This window comes from Stegodyphus dumicola, chromosome 5 (assembly GCF_044657685.1).
Source record: "Stegodyphus dumicola isolate Sdum_Otavi_A_Nest chromosome 5, ASM4465768v1".
In the NCBI taxonomy this organism is placed as follows: Eukaryota; Metazoa; Arthropoda; class Arachnida; order Araneae; family Eresidae; genus Stegodyphus; species Stegodyphus dumicola.
Window position 1 is genome coordinate 127,463,562 of NC_140772.1, and position 14,659 is coordinate 127,478,220.

The 14,659-nt window shown below is 33.3% G+C and overlaps 1 protein-coding gene across 1 annotated transcript in view; it reads left to right on the forward strand.

Moving 5' to 3' along the window:
* LOC118199259 (heparan sulfate glucosamine 3-O-sulfotransferase 6-like) overlaps positions 1-14,413 on the forward strand; it is a 64,403-nt gene extending 49,990 nt beyond the window's left edge. The window contains exon 2 of the mRNA XM_035371072.2: positions 11,415-14,413. Within this exon, the coding sequence (XP_035226963.2) occupies positions 11,415-12,039 (625 nt within the window). The 3' untranslated portion in view covers positions 12,040-14,413. The remainder of the gene's footprint in view (positions 1-11,414) is intronic.
* Positions 14,414-14,659: the final 246 nt, after the last annotated feature.

Below are 14,659 nucleotides of genomic sequence, written 5' to 3' on the forward strand. Positions count from 1 at the left end.
CAAGACAACGTGAAAAATAATTATATCATCAAAAGGATTCAAATCAAGGATTTTACTTGCATCCAGAAAGCATGTACGAGATAAGAGGATAAATTCTTATAAATCTCAGACTGATTTTGCATTAATTATGTATTTCACATTTACTTGTAATTTAATACTTTAAAATTACAATTTACATAAGGTAGAATTCTTCGTTTTCTTCTTTACTTTGCTTAAAGTATTAGTATTGTAGCGTACCATGTTCTATATAATAGTCGCGTTAGTGATTGCCTGCATATATATTTTGTTAATTTTAGTATGCAGTTTTAGGTAGAACTATATGTACTCGTATTTTCAAGAAACATTTGAGCTGGAATTTGGTTCTTCATTTCTAAACTACCATTGTTCCGTGTTCTTTATTTGAAAAATAATCTAGCGCAGTAGTTAATCCATAGCAGACGATAGCTGTGCATACTCGGCGGCCCGTTTGCATGGTTATATGAAGTTGCGAAGAACAAGCAAAACTTTTTCCTTCTTCGCAAAGGTTTAACGATAATATATTTCAAAGTGGGAGAAAATTAATTATTTCATTAATTCATGGATTAACTTAATTTCATTAATTCATGGCGGCATAAATTATATAGAACTTAATGACATCATTGCTGCTTACATAATTAAAAAAAATTATTTGAAAATTTAGAAATTTTTTGGAATCAGGAGCTTTTGATAATATAATGGCAAATGGTTTAGTTCTAATATTTCTATGCGAATTTCATATCGCAAGCTGTAATAAAAAGCAATAAAGTTAGGTAAGAAAATGCTGTACGGCGGCACTGATAAGTCATGACGTCAGTTTGCTGACATTTCCTTGGCTTCACTTTTATGACGTTGTGCTTACTCCATCTGTTCCAACCTGCTTGAGTGTAGTGAATCAGGTCAGCATGTGCACGAAATTCAGTTTCGTTTTGCCCAGTGGAACTAGAAATTAACTTGAAATTTTTATGCACCGAAGATTTTTGTCTTTTCACACGTTGGCCGAATTGCTTGGTTTGGCGTAGAAACATTAACTTTAATTGCAAAAATTGTTTTTTTAACTGTATTTGGTGTTTTAGGTTTTCCCGTATTTTGCAATTTTTAATGAAGATGTTTTGAGTTTTTATGTGTTTTTGCCTTGCCTCGAAGTGAGAACCGAACTGATTGAATGAGAAATATATCTCAAATAAAATTCGATTAAATAAGTTTAAATGAAATGTAGCAAAAAATATGTATAATCTAATAGACCGTACAAGAATGCCATGTGGTGTTCACATCATATTGTCTTCTATTGCTTTGATAACCTTTACAGTGGCTTTACGATAAACTACGAAGTTGTAAAAGAAAAAAGCCAAAAATCAAGAGTATTCATAAAAGAGAGGCAACAACCTGTGATAGGCGTACGCTTCACTTTTATGATTTATTTGAAGCGTGTTTCTCGTCTGTCTTTATCAAGAGTATTGCTAAAGCATTATTTTTTTTTCTTAAACGACATATAGGAAATTTTAGGTGTTTCATAAAATTGAGATTCTTTTTCGCATGATCGACGATTTCTCAGAAAGGATTATGATATAGATTTTTAGAGCTCAGGAGAAAAAGGAAGATTTCAATCATGAAAGGAAAAATGATGAATGGTGAGACATCCGATAGTATAGAAAAGAAGATGAAGATAACCGACATCACCAATATTGGAGAAACGACCTGTACGTCAAGTCTCAGTAAATTACTATTAACATCTCATTTGTCATTATGATTTGAGTAAAGAAATATCATGTGTTGTGATTTTAAAAGGTGGAAAGATAAATGAATTGAGAACTGAGAAATTAGTGATAGAATTTCTAACATCACAGAAAGCAAGAATATTATAGCTCCTTGCGCATAATTTAATAAATGATGAAGAAAAGTGAAAAGTTTTATATTTGAGAAATATTTAAAATATCGACTAATAAAAAATTACTTCTTAACCTGGTATCTCCAACAATGACTGACCAGTTAAAAACACTCAACTTTGATTTGGTTCTACTCTACGACAGGAATATCTTTTATGTATTTTTGAAGGATTTCTTGATCTTCAGAGTTAACAAAGATATTTCCTTTCAAAATATTCTCTACCAATCGGTTTATATATTTCATCGTATTAAAGAAATAAAACTGAAACAATTAACCATGCTTTGATAATAATCTGAATGCAAATTTCAGAAATCATTCAGGGAACTAATGTAAATGTGGGATCCGCATAAGAAGAGATTCCTAGTATAAAATGGAATTAACAAAAAGAACAAAGATGTATTATATAATGCTTATATTGTGAAAAGTATGTTATTTGTCATTGTCTATGTCATTGTAATGTTTTGTGATTCAAGGTGTGAGATTATATGCAGTAATAACATAGAAAGTTATGATGGAGATTTTTGACGCTATTTCTATTGAGAAGCATAATTTATTTCGCCTGAAGAAGAAAGAACTATTCTGGTTACTTTTGAAGTCAGCAGTTTTTTATTCAAAATCTACACCAATCTCAGGTATCTTTCTTACTTTTTAAATGATAATACTGTTCAGAAAACACGAGAATAATCTACTATTAAGAGTAAATAAATAAATAAAAACTCTCATTGAAGACTGAACTTATTCTTGTTTCAAATAAACTGAAATGCATTAAAGTGAGAGCTTTAAACAGATATCAAGACAAAATCCAATTATATTAAAATTAACAGAAATAAACTGCATAATTTTGTATGCTCTTAAAAATGAAAAATTCTTGCAGTTAAAGTATCGGATAGAAAGGTTGAGCTGATTTCGAATAGTGTGTACTATCGTTTGGAATCTGACGCTAACTTAAAATTTAAGGATTGCGCAGCCTTCAAATCTTGAATGAATCATTCATTCAATTCCATATTGCACATCATTGGGCTGTTTGAAAGACTTTTCACTTTACCAGAACTTGACGGTCGCGCATACGGCACCCAATTTAAATCTCGTTTCTCCTCTGAGGATACAGAATTATAAAACCCAACGGTATGGTTGCGGTGTAAAAGAAAGGATGACTTTTAATACCCCATTATCCGTCACTTTCAATGCATGCAAAATGCATTTCCACTCACCCGTCTTCACATAATAAAAGCCGAATGAACCCAGGTGACAGTGACGTGCCCCACAGAGGGGTCTGAAGACAGACAGCCGTGACATCGAAACTTTTCTCCATTGCATGAAACGAAAATTAAAAAAAAGTCTTTGAATAACAAGACTTCCGTTTCCATGGTAACATAAACCTAAAAATTCGTCAAGGAATAGTAGGAAATAGAGATTTTTTTTAACGTAGGGACAGCATATTACGCGACCAGTGGACCGGGAGTTTTTCTTTTTTTCCTGTCTTACTTCTGTGTTCTTCTATTGTTGGAGATTTCTGTTACCATAGAAATAACATCCTTGAATGGATTTCTTTTCCGTCATATTTTACGGAATAGAATATAGGGGGCGCGGCGAACGTAAATCTTATTTTCAGGGATTGTGTAGGCTGCGTTTTTTATATTAGCTTGCTCCAACTTCTTTGTATCAAGCTTTTCCTATCTCGCTCTCGTGACTGGCGTTTAAAGCTTTGGTAACTTAAGATAGAAGAAGAAACATACCTTCACATTGCAAAATACCTTTTTGAGAAATAAATGAAATGTAGCATGTCTATATCAGGAGAAATCGTTTTGGGGATTTAGTTTTAATATAAGGGAAGACTGTTTTTTGTGTCTGAAATATGATGCTACAATCGAAAGAGGCTTCTCCGAGAATCTGCTTTGTAGATTTGAGTGTGTATTCATGCATCTGTATTTACATAGTTTAAAATCTCAGAGACGTATTATTATTTTTCCAAGATATGGAAGCTGAGTAAGGAATCAAGATTTTGGACGGCAGCAATATAGCAACTTCGGTCCTGGTTACAGCTGTCTTTTTAAATCAGTACAGTTAGATAATTATTAACTATTCTTTTTTAATTCGGTTACCTCAAAATGTTAATAATTTAGTTCAGGTTGAAATTACGTTATTATTTCGAATATTATTAAGATCCTAATTGAACTATATCCTTTAACACGTCACATTAAGAATTAGCAGCATTCACTCAAACTTTTGAGCTTTCTAAGAGATCTTTTAACAAAGAGAAACGTTCTCAACGTCTATTGTAAAACTATATTTGTAAAGAGACCATTTCAAGAGCTCCTTTTAGCCACCGAGGTTTTATATATACGCTTCGTTATTCGGTGGAATTCAAATTTCTATCAATATATTAGATTAGCAAGAAAGTATTTTCGATTTTTAGTGCAAAATAAAACTCATTTTTGATACAAAATGAATTTTAATCAATCAAATTTTTTCCATTCTGTTCGAGAACCTTTTGCCATCTTTCTGGTAACGTCATGATTCCGTGGTCATAGAAATTTTGGTCTTTATCAGCAAAAAACTTGGCGAAGTATGATTTGAGGTCATCGTTATTACTGAAATTTTTACCATTTAAAATTTTTTGTAAAGTTCGAAATAAATGATAATCGTATGGTGCAAGGTCGAGGCTATATAGGGGATGCGACATCACTTCCCAACCAAACTCCAATAATTTCGTACATATTGATAAAGATGTGTGAGGCCTCGCAATGTTGTGATGGAACACGATTCCTTTGCATTTTGTGAATTCTGGCCATTTCTTTCTGATTGCTTCCTCCAAGTTGTAGGAAATAAATAGCTGAGTTTATAGTTTAGTTGCTTGAAAGCAGCTCAAAAAACGCGGCATCTTTGTAATTCCACCAAATTAACAGCATGATCTTGCTCTGATGCAGTTTAATTTTCGATATGATTTCTGTTGATTCATCATACTTGGATCATGATCATGATTCTTAATGTTAATCGTAGATGATCTGTTTTTCATGACCATTGATAATTCGTTTCAAGAAAAGTTCGATTGCATTACTTCCAAATGCTTATCGCAAATATTGATTCGTTAAGTGAATGTCTTTCAAATCATGCGGAGCCCAAATACCGAACTTCTTAAGCAGTCCAAGATATCTGACATGATTTCCAATTGTTATGTGAGATACATTTAATTTTTTTGCAATCTCTCGCATAGCTATATGACGATTGATTCCATTATGGCTTAAATTTTGTCATCGTCAACTTCAGAAAGTCGGCGAAAACACTGGCCATTTTCAAGTGGAAACTCTTCGGAACGAAATTTTGAAACCAATTCTGACACATGCGTTCTGTTAAGCAATCAATACAATAAACTTCACACATATCTTTGTCAGCCTCAGCCGCTTTCTTGCCTTTATGAAAATAAAGAAGTAAAATATGTCGGAAATGTTTATTTTTGCACCTCATGTTAAAATCGACCGTAAATTAACAGCTGCAAGCAAAGATATGCGAAATTTGTTTCTGTCAGCTACCAAATCTCAAACGCAAAAAAGAATTTGTGTTATTTTTAAAAATAAATGTTCAAAATGTGCTTTTCTTGGTATAGTGTAAGTATCTCAACGGCCTTGCAGTGATTGCCGGGAAATTTCAAGAGTTCCTGTTCCTCACAAATTGCCTCACAAATCTTCGTCAAAAATCTTGCCGATTAAACATAAATGAAATATTCATATCGGCTTAAGTTTATAAGTTCGGCTATAAGGTTATAAGTTCGGTTATAACGTTATAAAGTCATATCGGTTTAAGTTCATAAGCTCGGTTTATAATTTTATATCGTTTTAAGTATATAGTTCTCGTATAAAAAGTTATACAGTAGAACTCCAATTATCCGAATCAACTGGAACCGGACCCCATTCGGATAATTGGGCTTTTTACAAAGAAAGAATGTACGCACAGTTTAATTAATTACTGTATGTGCTGTAATGTTGAAAATGGAAGGAAAAACTATTTTTAAAGTAAAAGGGGTTTTAATTAATTAAAATGAAACGTCAACACTTTTACGTACATGTTATACAGCGTACTGCACAGTACTTACAAGCGCTGAAAGTACTTGCTGAATATCAAAGTAAGTTGTTTAATTGTCTTCATCCGTTTTCGGGCAGCCAAGTCGCGCATCCGCTTGACAATAAGAAGTTGCATGTGGTCACACTCGGGCTGACGCTCCATCTACTTCAACGCAGTTTCAAGCCCGGCAACCAGCTGATGTTCCCGTCTGCTTCATCTTTGACATTAAGGTCACCTGCTTCCTTGACATTTTCTTTCTCACACTTTCAATAACTTCATAATCATTTAGAGTTTGAAACCCAGGATCTGACGAATCGCACACCATACATTCTGCCGTATTCTCAGCACTAACTTCTAAACATCCAAAAATTTTCAAAGGAATGTTTCTTAATTCCTCAAGTGACACGTAATCCTCATCTTTTCCAGTCTCTTCCCTTTCCTTTTCTTGATATTCTTTTTCCTTTTTCTGTTTTTCCTTCTCTTTTTCAGTTGATTCTGAAAAATTCTTAAAGCGATTCGGATAGTCGGAGTTCGGATAATTGGAGTTGTACTGTATTTCCAAACTAGCCAATGACTTACCATCTTGCATTACTATAAAATGTGTAATGCCTTCGAGTGATGTGCTGTCGGACATATAAGTCAGTCCTTTGCTACTGTATCAGACATAAACTAATCTGCTTATCAGACATAAATTAATATCTTGTGATCGAAAACAACACATTTGTAGTAAAAGTTTTAATTTTACTCCAAAAATATAAATTATTTGCAACTGATATTTGATAATATATTTAAAAATATGATGTGCATTTACTGGAGTCCCAAAATTAATGCAAAGTTTTCGTGTTGACCATCATGGTTGATATTCTCGTTTTGCAAAAATTTGTAAGATGTGCATTTAAAGTGTTATTAATAAAAATGACTTAGTTTTTTTTATAAAAAATAGTATTGAATTTAGTGTACTTCTGTATGCGCAATTCTGCTTAGTTCAATTAACCAAAAAATTATGTATAAGTAACATAAGATTAAATTTAAATTTCTTCAGCCTAAGAGCTCATTCGATAATTTACCACGAAAGTTTCATGTTCTTTTAATTCACTTTCCTTATCCTATTCATAATCTCATTTTCTAAACCCCTTGTCCTTATGAAATGCTTTTCGAACTAAATAACGTCTCTAAATTTTGAAATACCGCTAGAACTTCCGAATTTGCCGGAAATCTTTGGACACAAATTTCTTTTTCCTATTAGACCTTCAACTTTCTGCAATTATCATTTGTTCTTACATGTAAGAAGTGTAGTACCCTGATAACTTTAAGAAATATAACTCCTTACTACCCTGATAACTTTAAGAAATATAAAAGTATACAGTTATTTAAAACTGTCGTAAAACAAACGATAGCTACATTTGGTTTTCTATATTTGCCCCAATCACTGATGGTGTAATAGCTTCAGACATTTTGGTTATGAAATCATCGTCATTAGACAGGCTGTAATGGCTTGTTCCCAGAGTAGTCTTTTTTTTGCTAAAATCATCTCGCATTTTGTATTCCACAGTAAGAGAATTTCCTAAGAGTTAGGAGTAATAACCTAACTATAAATTCAAAATAAGCTAACTGTAGAGTCGTTAGGTTATTTTGAACCAGGAGACTTGAAAAATGAGCAATGCCCTTGCCAGGTCTCGAATCTGGACCTCTCGAGTATGCACTGAATGTGCTACCTTTACTCTACGAAGGCATGAAGGAAGAAGAAAATACCTTACATACTCCCTCTTTTAAAAGGCGATTGGGGATCCGGGGACCCACTCTCCAAATCCTTGTGGTGACGAATTATTATCCACCTCCTTTTTAGTTCGGGCCCCACTGTAGAAACATTAGGTTATTTTGAAGAAGAAGACGAAAAATGAGCGACGTCCTCGCCGGAAGCCTGAACCTCTCGAATACGGGTCGAGTGTGCTTATCGTTACACTACGAAGGCATGCTGGAAAAGGGAGAACACATCTTATAATACTGTAAATGGCATTTTTGCACAGAGTATAATAAACGGTATTTTCATTCGAAAAATAGCTTTTAGAATATATTCAAAGAAGCAGGGATTCAGTTTATTTCCATTTCAGCTGAAGTCTGTCATGCACTTTAGTCAAAAATTTGGATTTGTGTTATTTGAGTGAGGTAAAATTCTCTAGCGAAATTTTTTTTTTTTTTTGAATTTGCTTTCTTCATATTTTTAGAATTTGCTTTCTTCATATTTTTAATTAGGCCTCCTTTATATGAATTACTAATTTAATACCTTCATTTTAATGTTCTAAAAGCAAACTTTTATACTGAGCGCCTCCTGAGATAACCACTGACCTGACTTTGTTGTAAAAGTCTTACAGTGTTAATAGTCATCCCGGCAGAAGGGAAAATTTCCTCCGTGTAAAAATATACATATAAATATTACACGGGCATACAAGGCCTGTGTATCAGCATAGATATGTTGATTACAATCATTGTCTTGTACAAGTTACATATGATAGATACATAAAATCATGACAGCTATGTGTACATTTAAACATTATATGAATTCATATTTACAATACTTTTACTGAGATAATCAAATTAAACTTGTAATTCATTTACACATTGACTGGATTTTCAATATCATTTAAACTGCTTTACAATATTATTTTTATCAAGTACATACAAACTGGATAGTAATATGCTTACATTACAATAGTTTTGCTCTTACAGTCCTGTTATTATTCTACGGGGTGAGCTATTTTTCTAGTATTGATATTCAGTTGTTGTAGTATTTTGAATTGCTCTTAAAATTATGCTGCGAAGATACAATTCTCAAGGAAGGTGGAGAATTTCTTAGTACCTTGCTGAGCATAGCCTGATTACCTCCTCTATTTTAGTTTTCGTCTGCTTGTTGCCGCATGTATTCTCCGCCCATTGCGGCCAGTATTCACTGCTTGGCATTTTTAAATGTAGTTTATCGGTTTGTGGGCAGTTGAAGAGGAAGTGATCTGCATCACCTACCGCACCACATTCACACAATTCTGATGCTCGTATGCCGAATCTCTTAAGATAATGTGGGAAGGGACCATGGCCAGTGTAGAATTGAGTTTGTGCTCCGCTGTATGTATTAACTGAGCACGTGACTTTCGGAAAGAACTTGTAGGTTCTTCTCCCTATGCTTTCCCTTTCCCATCTTTTCTGCCATTCTTGTAAAAGCTATTGAGCGTGGTTTTTTTTAAATAGGACTGCGGAACACTTACTGCGTGTTCCAATCTACTGGAGTTATTGGCAGCAGATCCGCCGCTTCGTTGCCAGTAATACCCACATGGGCTGGAATCCAGATCAGGATAGGTCTGTCATCTGATGGGATAAACTTTGGCTCCAAACTTGAGGCAGAGTCGCTGTATATGTTGACCTTTAATCCTAATTGATATTTTGCCAAATTGATGGCTGCTTTTAATGCAAGAAGCTCTGCCTGAAGGACGGTATTCTTGTCTGCCAGTCGTCTTTCCCAAGTTTTAACCACTTCTCCTTCTTGGAGTACACAGTAGGCGCAGACTGTGCCTTTCTCCGTCTTTGAGCCATCTGTATAAATAGCAAATGCCTTCTCATTTGGCGGCGTGTATTTCATGTATATTGTGTACGATAAATCAGTATCTGCAGGATGTCCAAGCATGATCGGCTTGCGCTTCTCATGGTCTGTATGGTAGAATGTCTTTTGCCACAGAGAGACGTTATTTTTTGGGCGCAATGTCCTTACTAATAGTGATTCTCTCTCCACTAGAAGGTCCAGTGCAGGGATACCCGCCAGCTCTTGCAGTGCCGCAGTTGGGGATATTCTATAACCTTTGCATATGATCAAAAGTTGCATTCTTTGTATGGTGAGAAGCTGCCTCCTCATATTGGCAGTAAGCTTCCTTTCCCATATGGCAGCCCCATATAATATGATCTTTTCTGAGATTGTTCTGTACCAGCTTTTGAGCATAGTGATTGGAGTGCCCCAATGAGGTCCTGATGTTCTAACCATGGAATTACTAAGTTGATTTATTTTCTGCTTAAGCTCTTTAATATGTGGTATCCAGGAAAGCCTATTGTTAATTATAATACCTAGATATTTAAGGTCAGTGACTTTTTTAACAAAGACTTCATTTAGCTTAATGTTGGGAATCCTATTTCGCGCTCCATGCCTGCATATAAACAGTTGTTTAGTTTTATCTGCTGAGATATTTAAATTGTGCTGATTTGCCCAGCTTGCAAAAGTATTGATTGCGTTTTGTACCTTTAACCTAATGTCCGTGCTACCAGAAATGACCAATAAAAAGTCGTCTGCGTACGCCTGGATACCCATTCCTTGCTGTTGGTCATAGAGCGCAAAGGCTGTGTTCCCTACAAGATTGTAAAGTGTAGGTCCCAAGCAGGAACCCTGGGGACAGCCTCTTTCCAACTTGACTTTGAGTACATCATTGTCCGTTGTAACCTGTATCCAACAATCCTGCAAGTAGCTGCGTATAAGATTCAGGATTTCCTTTGGCCATTTGATGATGTCTAGGCATTCTACTACATCTGGCCACCACAACGAGTCGAATGCCCCTTTGATGTCCAACGAAATAACCAGTGTGTTCAAATTGTTGTCTTTGTTCTGCTCTATGTTATCTAGCAGTTGTTTTAAGGCATTGTCTGTGGACTTTCCTGCGCAGAAGCCATATTGTTTTTCATTTAAAGACTTGTTCCTGCACATGTGGAAATTAAGGCGTTGCAGAATTACTTTTTCTAAAATCTTACTGATTGAAGGCAGTAAACTTATAGGCCTATAAGATGCCGGGTCTGACAAATCTTTGCCCTGCTTGTGAAAGAGTGCAATTTCGGCTAGTTTCATGCTTCTAGGGAAGTGGCCGAGTCGCCAGCAGGCTCTGCATAGTTTTGGAAACAAACCTGGAAATTCTTTGTGAATTTCTTTAACATTGATATTATCTATGCCATCGGGACCTGGTGCTTTTTTGTATGCTAAGGCTTTGATGATATTATGAACTTCGTGGTCTGTAGGTAAGGTCTTTACTGTATTTTTCGTGCATGATAATATATTTTCCGTATTATGATTTTTCAAAGAATTCAACAATAGTGAATAATACTAATGCATATTTTTACTGAAATACACAGATGATAATTGATCCGAAATAAGTATTCACGCATAAGTATGGAAGCTATACAAAATAATGGTATAATGGAAAAAAAAACCCGCGAAAAGTGAGTCCTAATAAAATTTTAGCTCGATACTTTGTGGCTTCAGAGAAATCCTATAAGAGAAGAACAGTGAATTTAAATTGAAAAATGAATCAGTTTGTATTATTATGAGCGCTATGTTAATGTAATATGATGATAAGATAGCACTTAAATTTTAAATTAATTAGTATTTATTGAAAGATTTTAATTATTTAAAATTTCTATATTTATTTCAGACAACAGATGCCTCAAAGCCTGGAATCTCAAATCACAATGGAAAAAACTCCGAGCTATTTCATCACACGTGAGGTCCCTCAGCGTCTTCATCGTATGTCACCTTCTGTCAAATTGATCGTAGTAGTCAGAGACCCTGTCACCAGGGCTATTTCCGACTATACGCAGACTGCTAGTAAAAGAGGTGTTCGATCAAGTCCTTCTTTTGATGCAATGACTTTTCGTAATTCTACAACAGGGCTTGTGGACACGTCATGGAGTGCCATTCGAATAGGAGTTTATTCACGCTTTCTCGAATTGTGGATGCAATACTTTCAGCTTCGACAGATCCACTTTGTAAGCGGTGAGAACCTCATCAAAGATCCAGCAGGTGAGATGGCTCGAGTCCAAGACTTTTTGGGGCTGAAACGGGTCATCACGGACAAACACTTCTATTTTAACGAGACAAAAGGATTTCCATGTCTAAAGAAATCTGAAGGCAACGGCAATCCCCATTGTCTTGGCAAAACCAAAGGGAGGACACACCCAGACATATCTCCCTCCACAGTAACTAGGTTACGAGACTTTTATCGACCTTTTAACCTCAAATTCTATCAGATGGTCGGGAGGGATTTTGGATGGCTATGACGGAACGCGGGGAACCCTTCGACAAATCATATCAAGGAGAGAAATTGTGTTTACTGAACTTTCCGGTGAAAGTCCTTTTGTCATTTCGTTTTGGCTAAGAAAGAATTGTCTTAGAAAGGGATATAATGCCGGGTAACTTAATAATTATAAGAGCTTGTGTCGTGGGTGTTCCATAAGACAAAAAATATTGCACTGAAAGCATTGCCAAAAATATCTATCGACTATCACATAAATGTATGTCTTTTTTCTTAAAAAATCATATCTGATTCCATTTAATCAAGCTGAATTACTTTTTTATTAAAATAAAAAATAGATATTACGGTTAAGACGAAATTCTTTCAAATGTTTATTACTAATATTTACTACTACTTGGCGATTTGAATGGCCGAGAAAGAAAAACTATTTTTAACGTTATACAATTTATAATGATTTGTCATTACTCTCGCCCCGCTAAAAACAAAATGACTTTTGTTAATAAAAATAAAAATATTTTATTATTTCCTAATCTGCGGAATAGTTACAATTGAATTTTAATAACATTATGCATAATAAAATTTATTTTATTTATAAGAGAACAAAATATATTTCACTTTTATTACAGTATTACATCAAAAATTAACTTTTGTAATGCTATAGGGTTTTTGAAAGATGTTACCTTAGTATAAATTTTATTAAAAATTAAATTATATATTTTGATTCCAGCCCAGATGCGTCAATACAAGAATCCTATACCTATGGATTTAACAAAAAAAAAAAAAATCTTTTAACACTCAATCAATATATTAAATCAAGGACATTGAATTATTAACCAAGTGCTCTAGAGTAAATGACAAGTGCTTTAGAGTACATTTAAATGTGAGCAACAAGATGTTATCTAAAATTATTTGAACAAAAGTCATGCACGGTGTATTTCAAAACGGTTGCACGTTTAAGTACCTAATTAGTGACAGATCTATAATTCCACTTTAAGGAATTAATGAAATCAGATGACCTTTCAGAGTAGAGAAGTTTTAATTATGTTACGCTTGTTAAAAACCGTTTTGTAATAATGAGTAAAACTGACTGACCAGTCAGCCAAATCATTTAATTCCTTTTCCTTTCGATGGAAAGGAACTTCGAAAAACACTAATTTTAGGAAGCGTATAAAATTGGAAACTTTTAAATAAAGCATGCAAATGGAAATTTAAAATCGATACTCTATATTCATATTTGTCTTATAAAAAAAATATTTTTAAACATCTTTTTATTCTAGGATTAATTTGAGAATCTTGATTGCAATATTTCTATAGGTACTCGGAAATTTTAATTACTGATATCTAGAATAACTTTAGTATTATGAGTTTAATTTTATTCTTAGTATTATTTTTCATTCGATAACAAAAGGTATTTATGTCATTAACACTTTTTTTCTATAAAAGGCGTAATAAATTAAACTTAAATTTAATAATTAATTAAAGTTTTACAAAATTACTTAAAGTTAGTTTAAAACTAACTAATTAAAGAATAAAACTAATTAAAGAATAAAACTAATTAAAGAGTAAAACAAATTAAAAACTAATTAAAGTTTTATCAAAAAAAAAAAAAAACTCGTGGCAAAACTTCTGATGGAACCATCAGATTATAACCGTAGTTCAAAAGAATTTTAGTTATATAATCATTTTAAAACCTCTCTGCAAATTATGTTATGCTATCACATTTACCGCTTTTGAGAAAGGCTCAAATACCTGCTGTCAGAAGCTTAAGGATCATGCGCATCTTCCGTTCCAGACCTTCCATGCAAAATACAAGTATTAGCTATGAATAAACCAACTATCGGAAAACAAACCCTTTGCTTTAAAATATTATTTTGTATTTTAGGTATGAGAGATTAAATTTTGCATGCATAATGCATGAACAATGTAACTTGTACATTTTGCCAAATTGAAAGGAAGTTATATTTGCTTGATATATTTTGCTTGATATTTATGTACTTCACAAAAAAATACGATGTATAGTTATATTTATGTTTTGCATTATTCATCCCATCACATATTAAAATATTGAGAAATTTTTCCTAATTATATATGTTATTTTGTTTTTAATTGCATTTTTATTATTAAAACCGCATTTAGTTTTCAATTGTTGATAAACTATGTACGCACACAAATTTGCTATACGAATATACATTTTCATTTCATAAAATTGTATATGCCAAATATTTGTGTAAATGTAAAAAAATAAACAAATCAAGAGTTATTTTTATGTTTCTTTGAATGTGAATAGAATGTGATGATGGTAATGTGTTTCTTTTTGTATTTATTGAAAGTAACTCTTTGTATGAAATTACATTCTGGAGGATTTATAAAATCATGTAAATAAAAGTGTACATTATTCATATCCATTGATAGTGTCTTCTTTTTTTAAATTTTTTAAATGTTTGATTAATAAAATATGAATGAAAGAAAACATTTATTTATAAAGAGGTTAAAGACAATACAAAATACTGGCTTCGTTATCTGTTTGTTACAAGTTCTGATATATACAGTTAGATCTTTAATAATTTTGATATTTTAATTGCTTCGCCGACTTAATATAAATTAATACCATGTGTAGATGTAATAGAAATTGTCTTAATTATGTG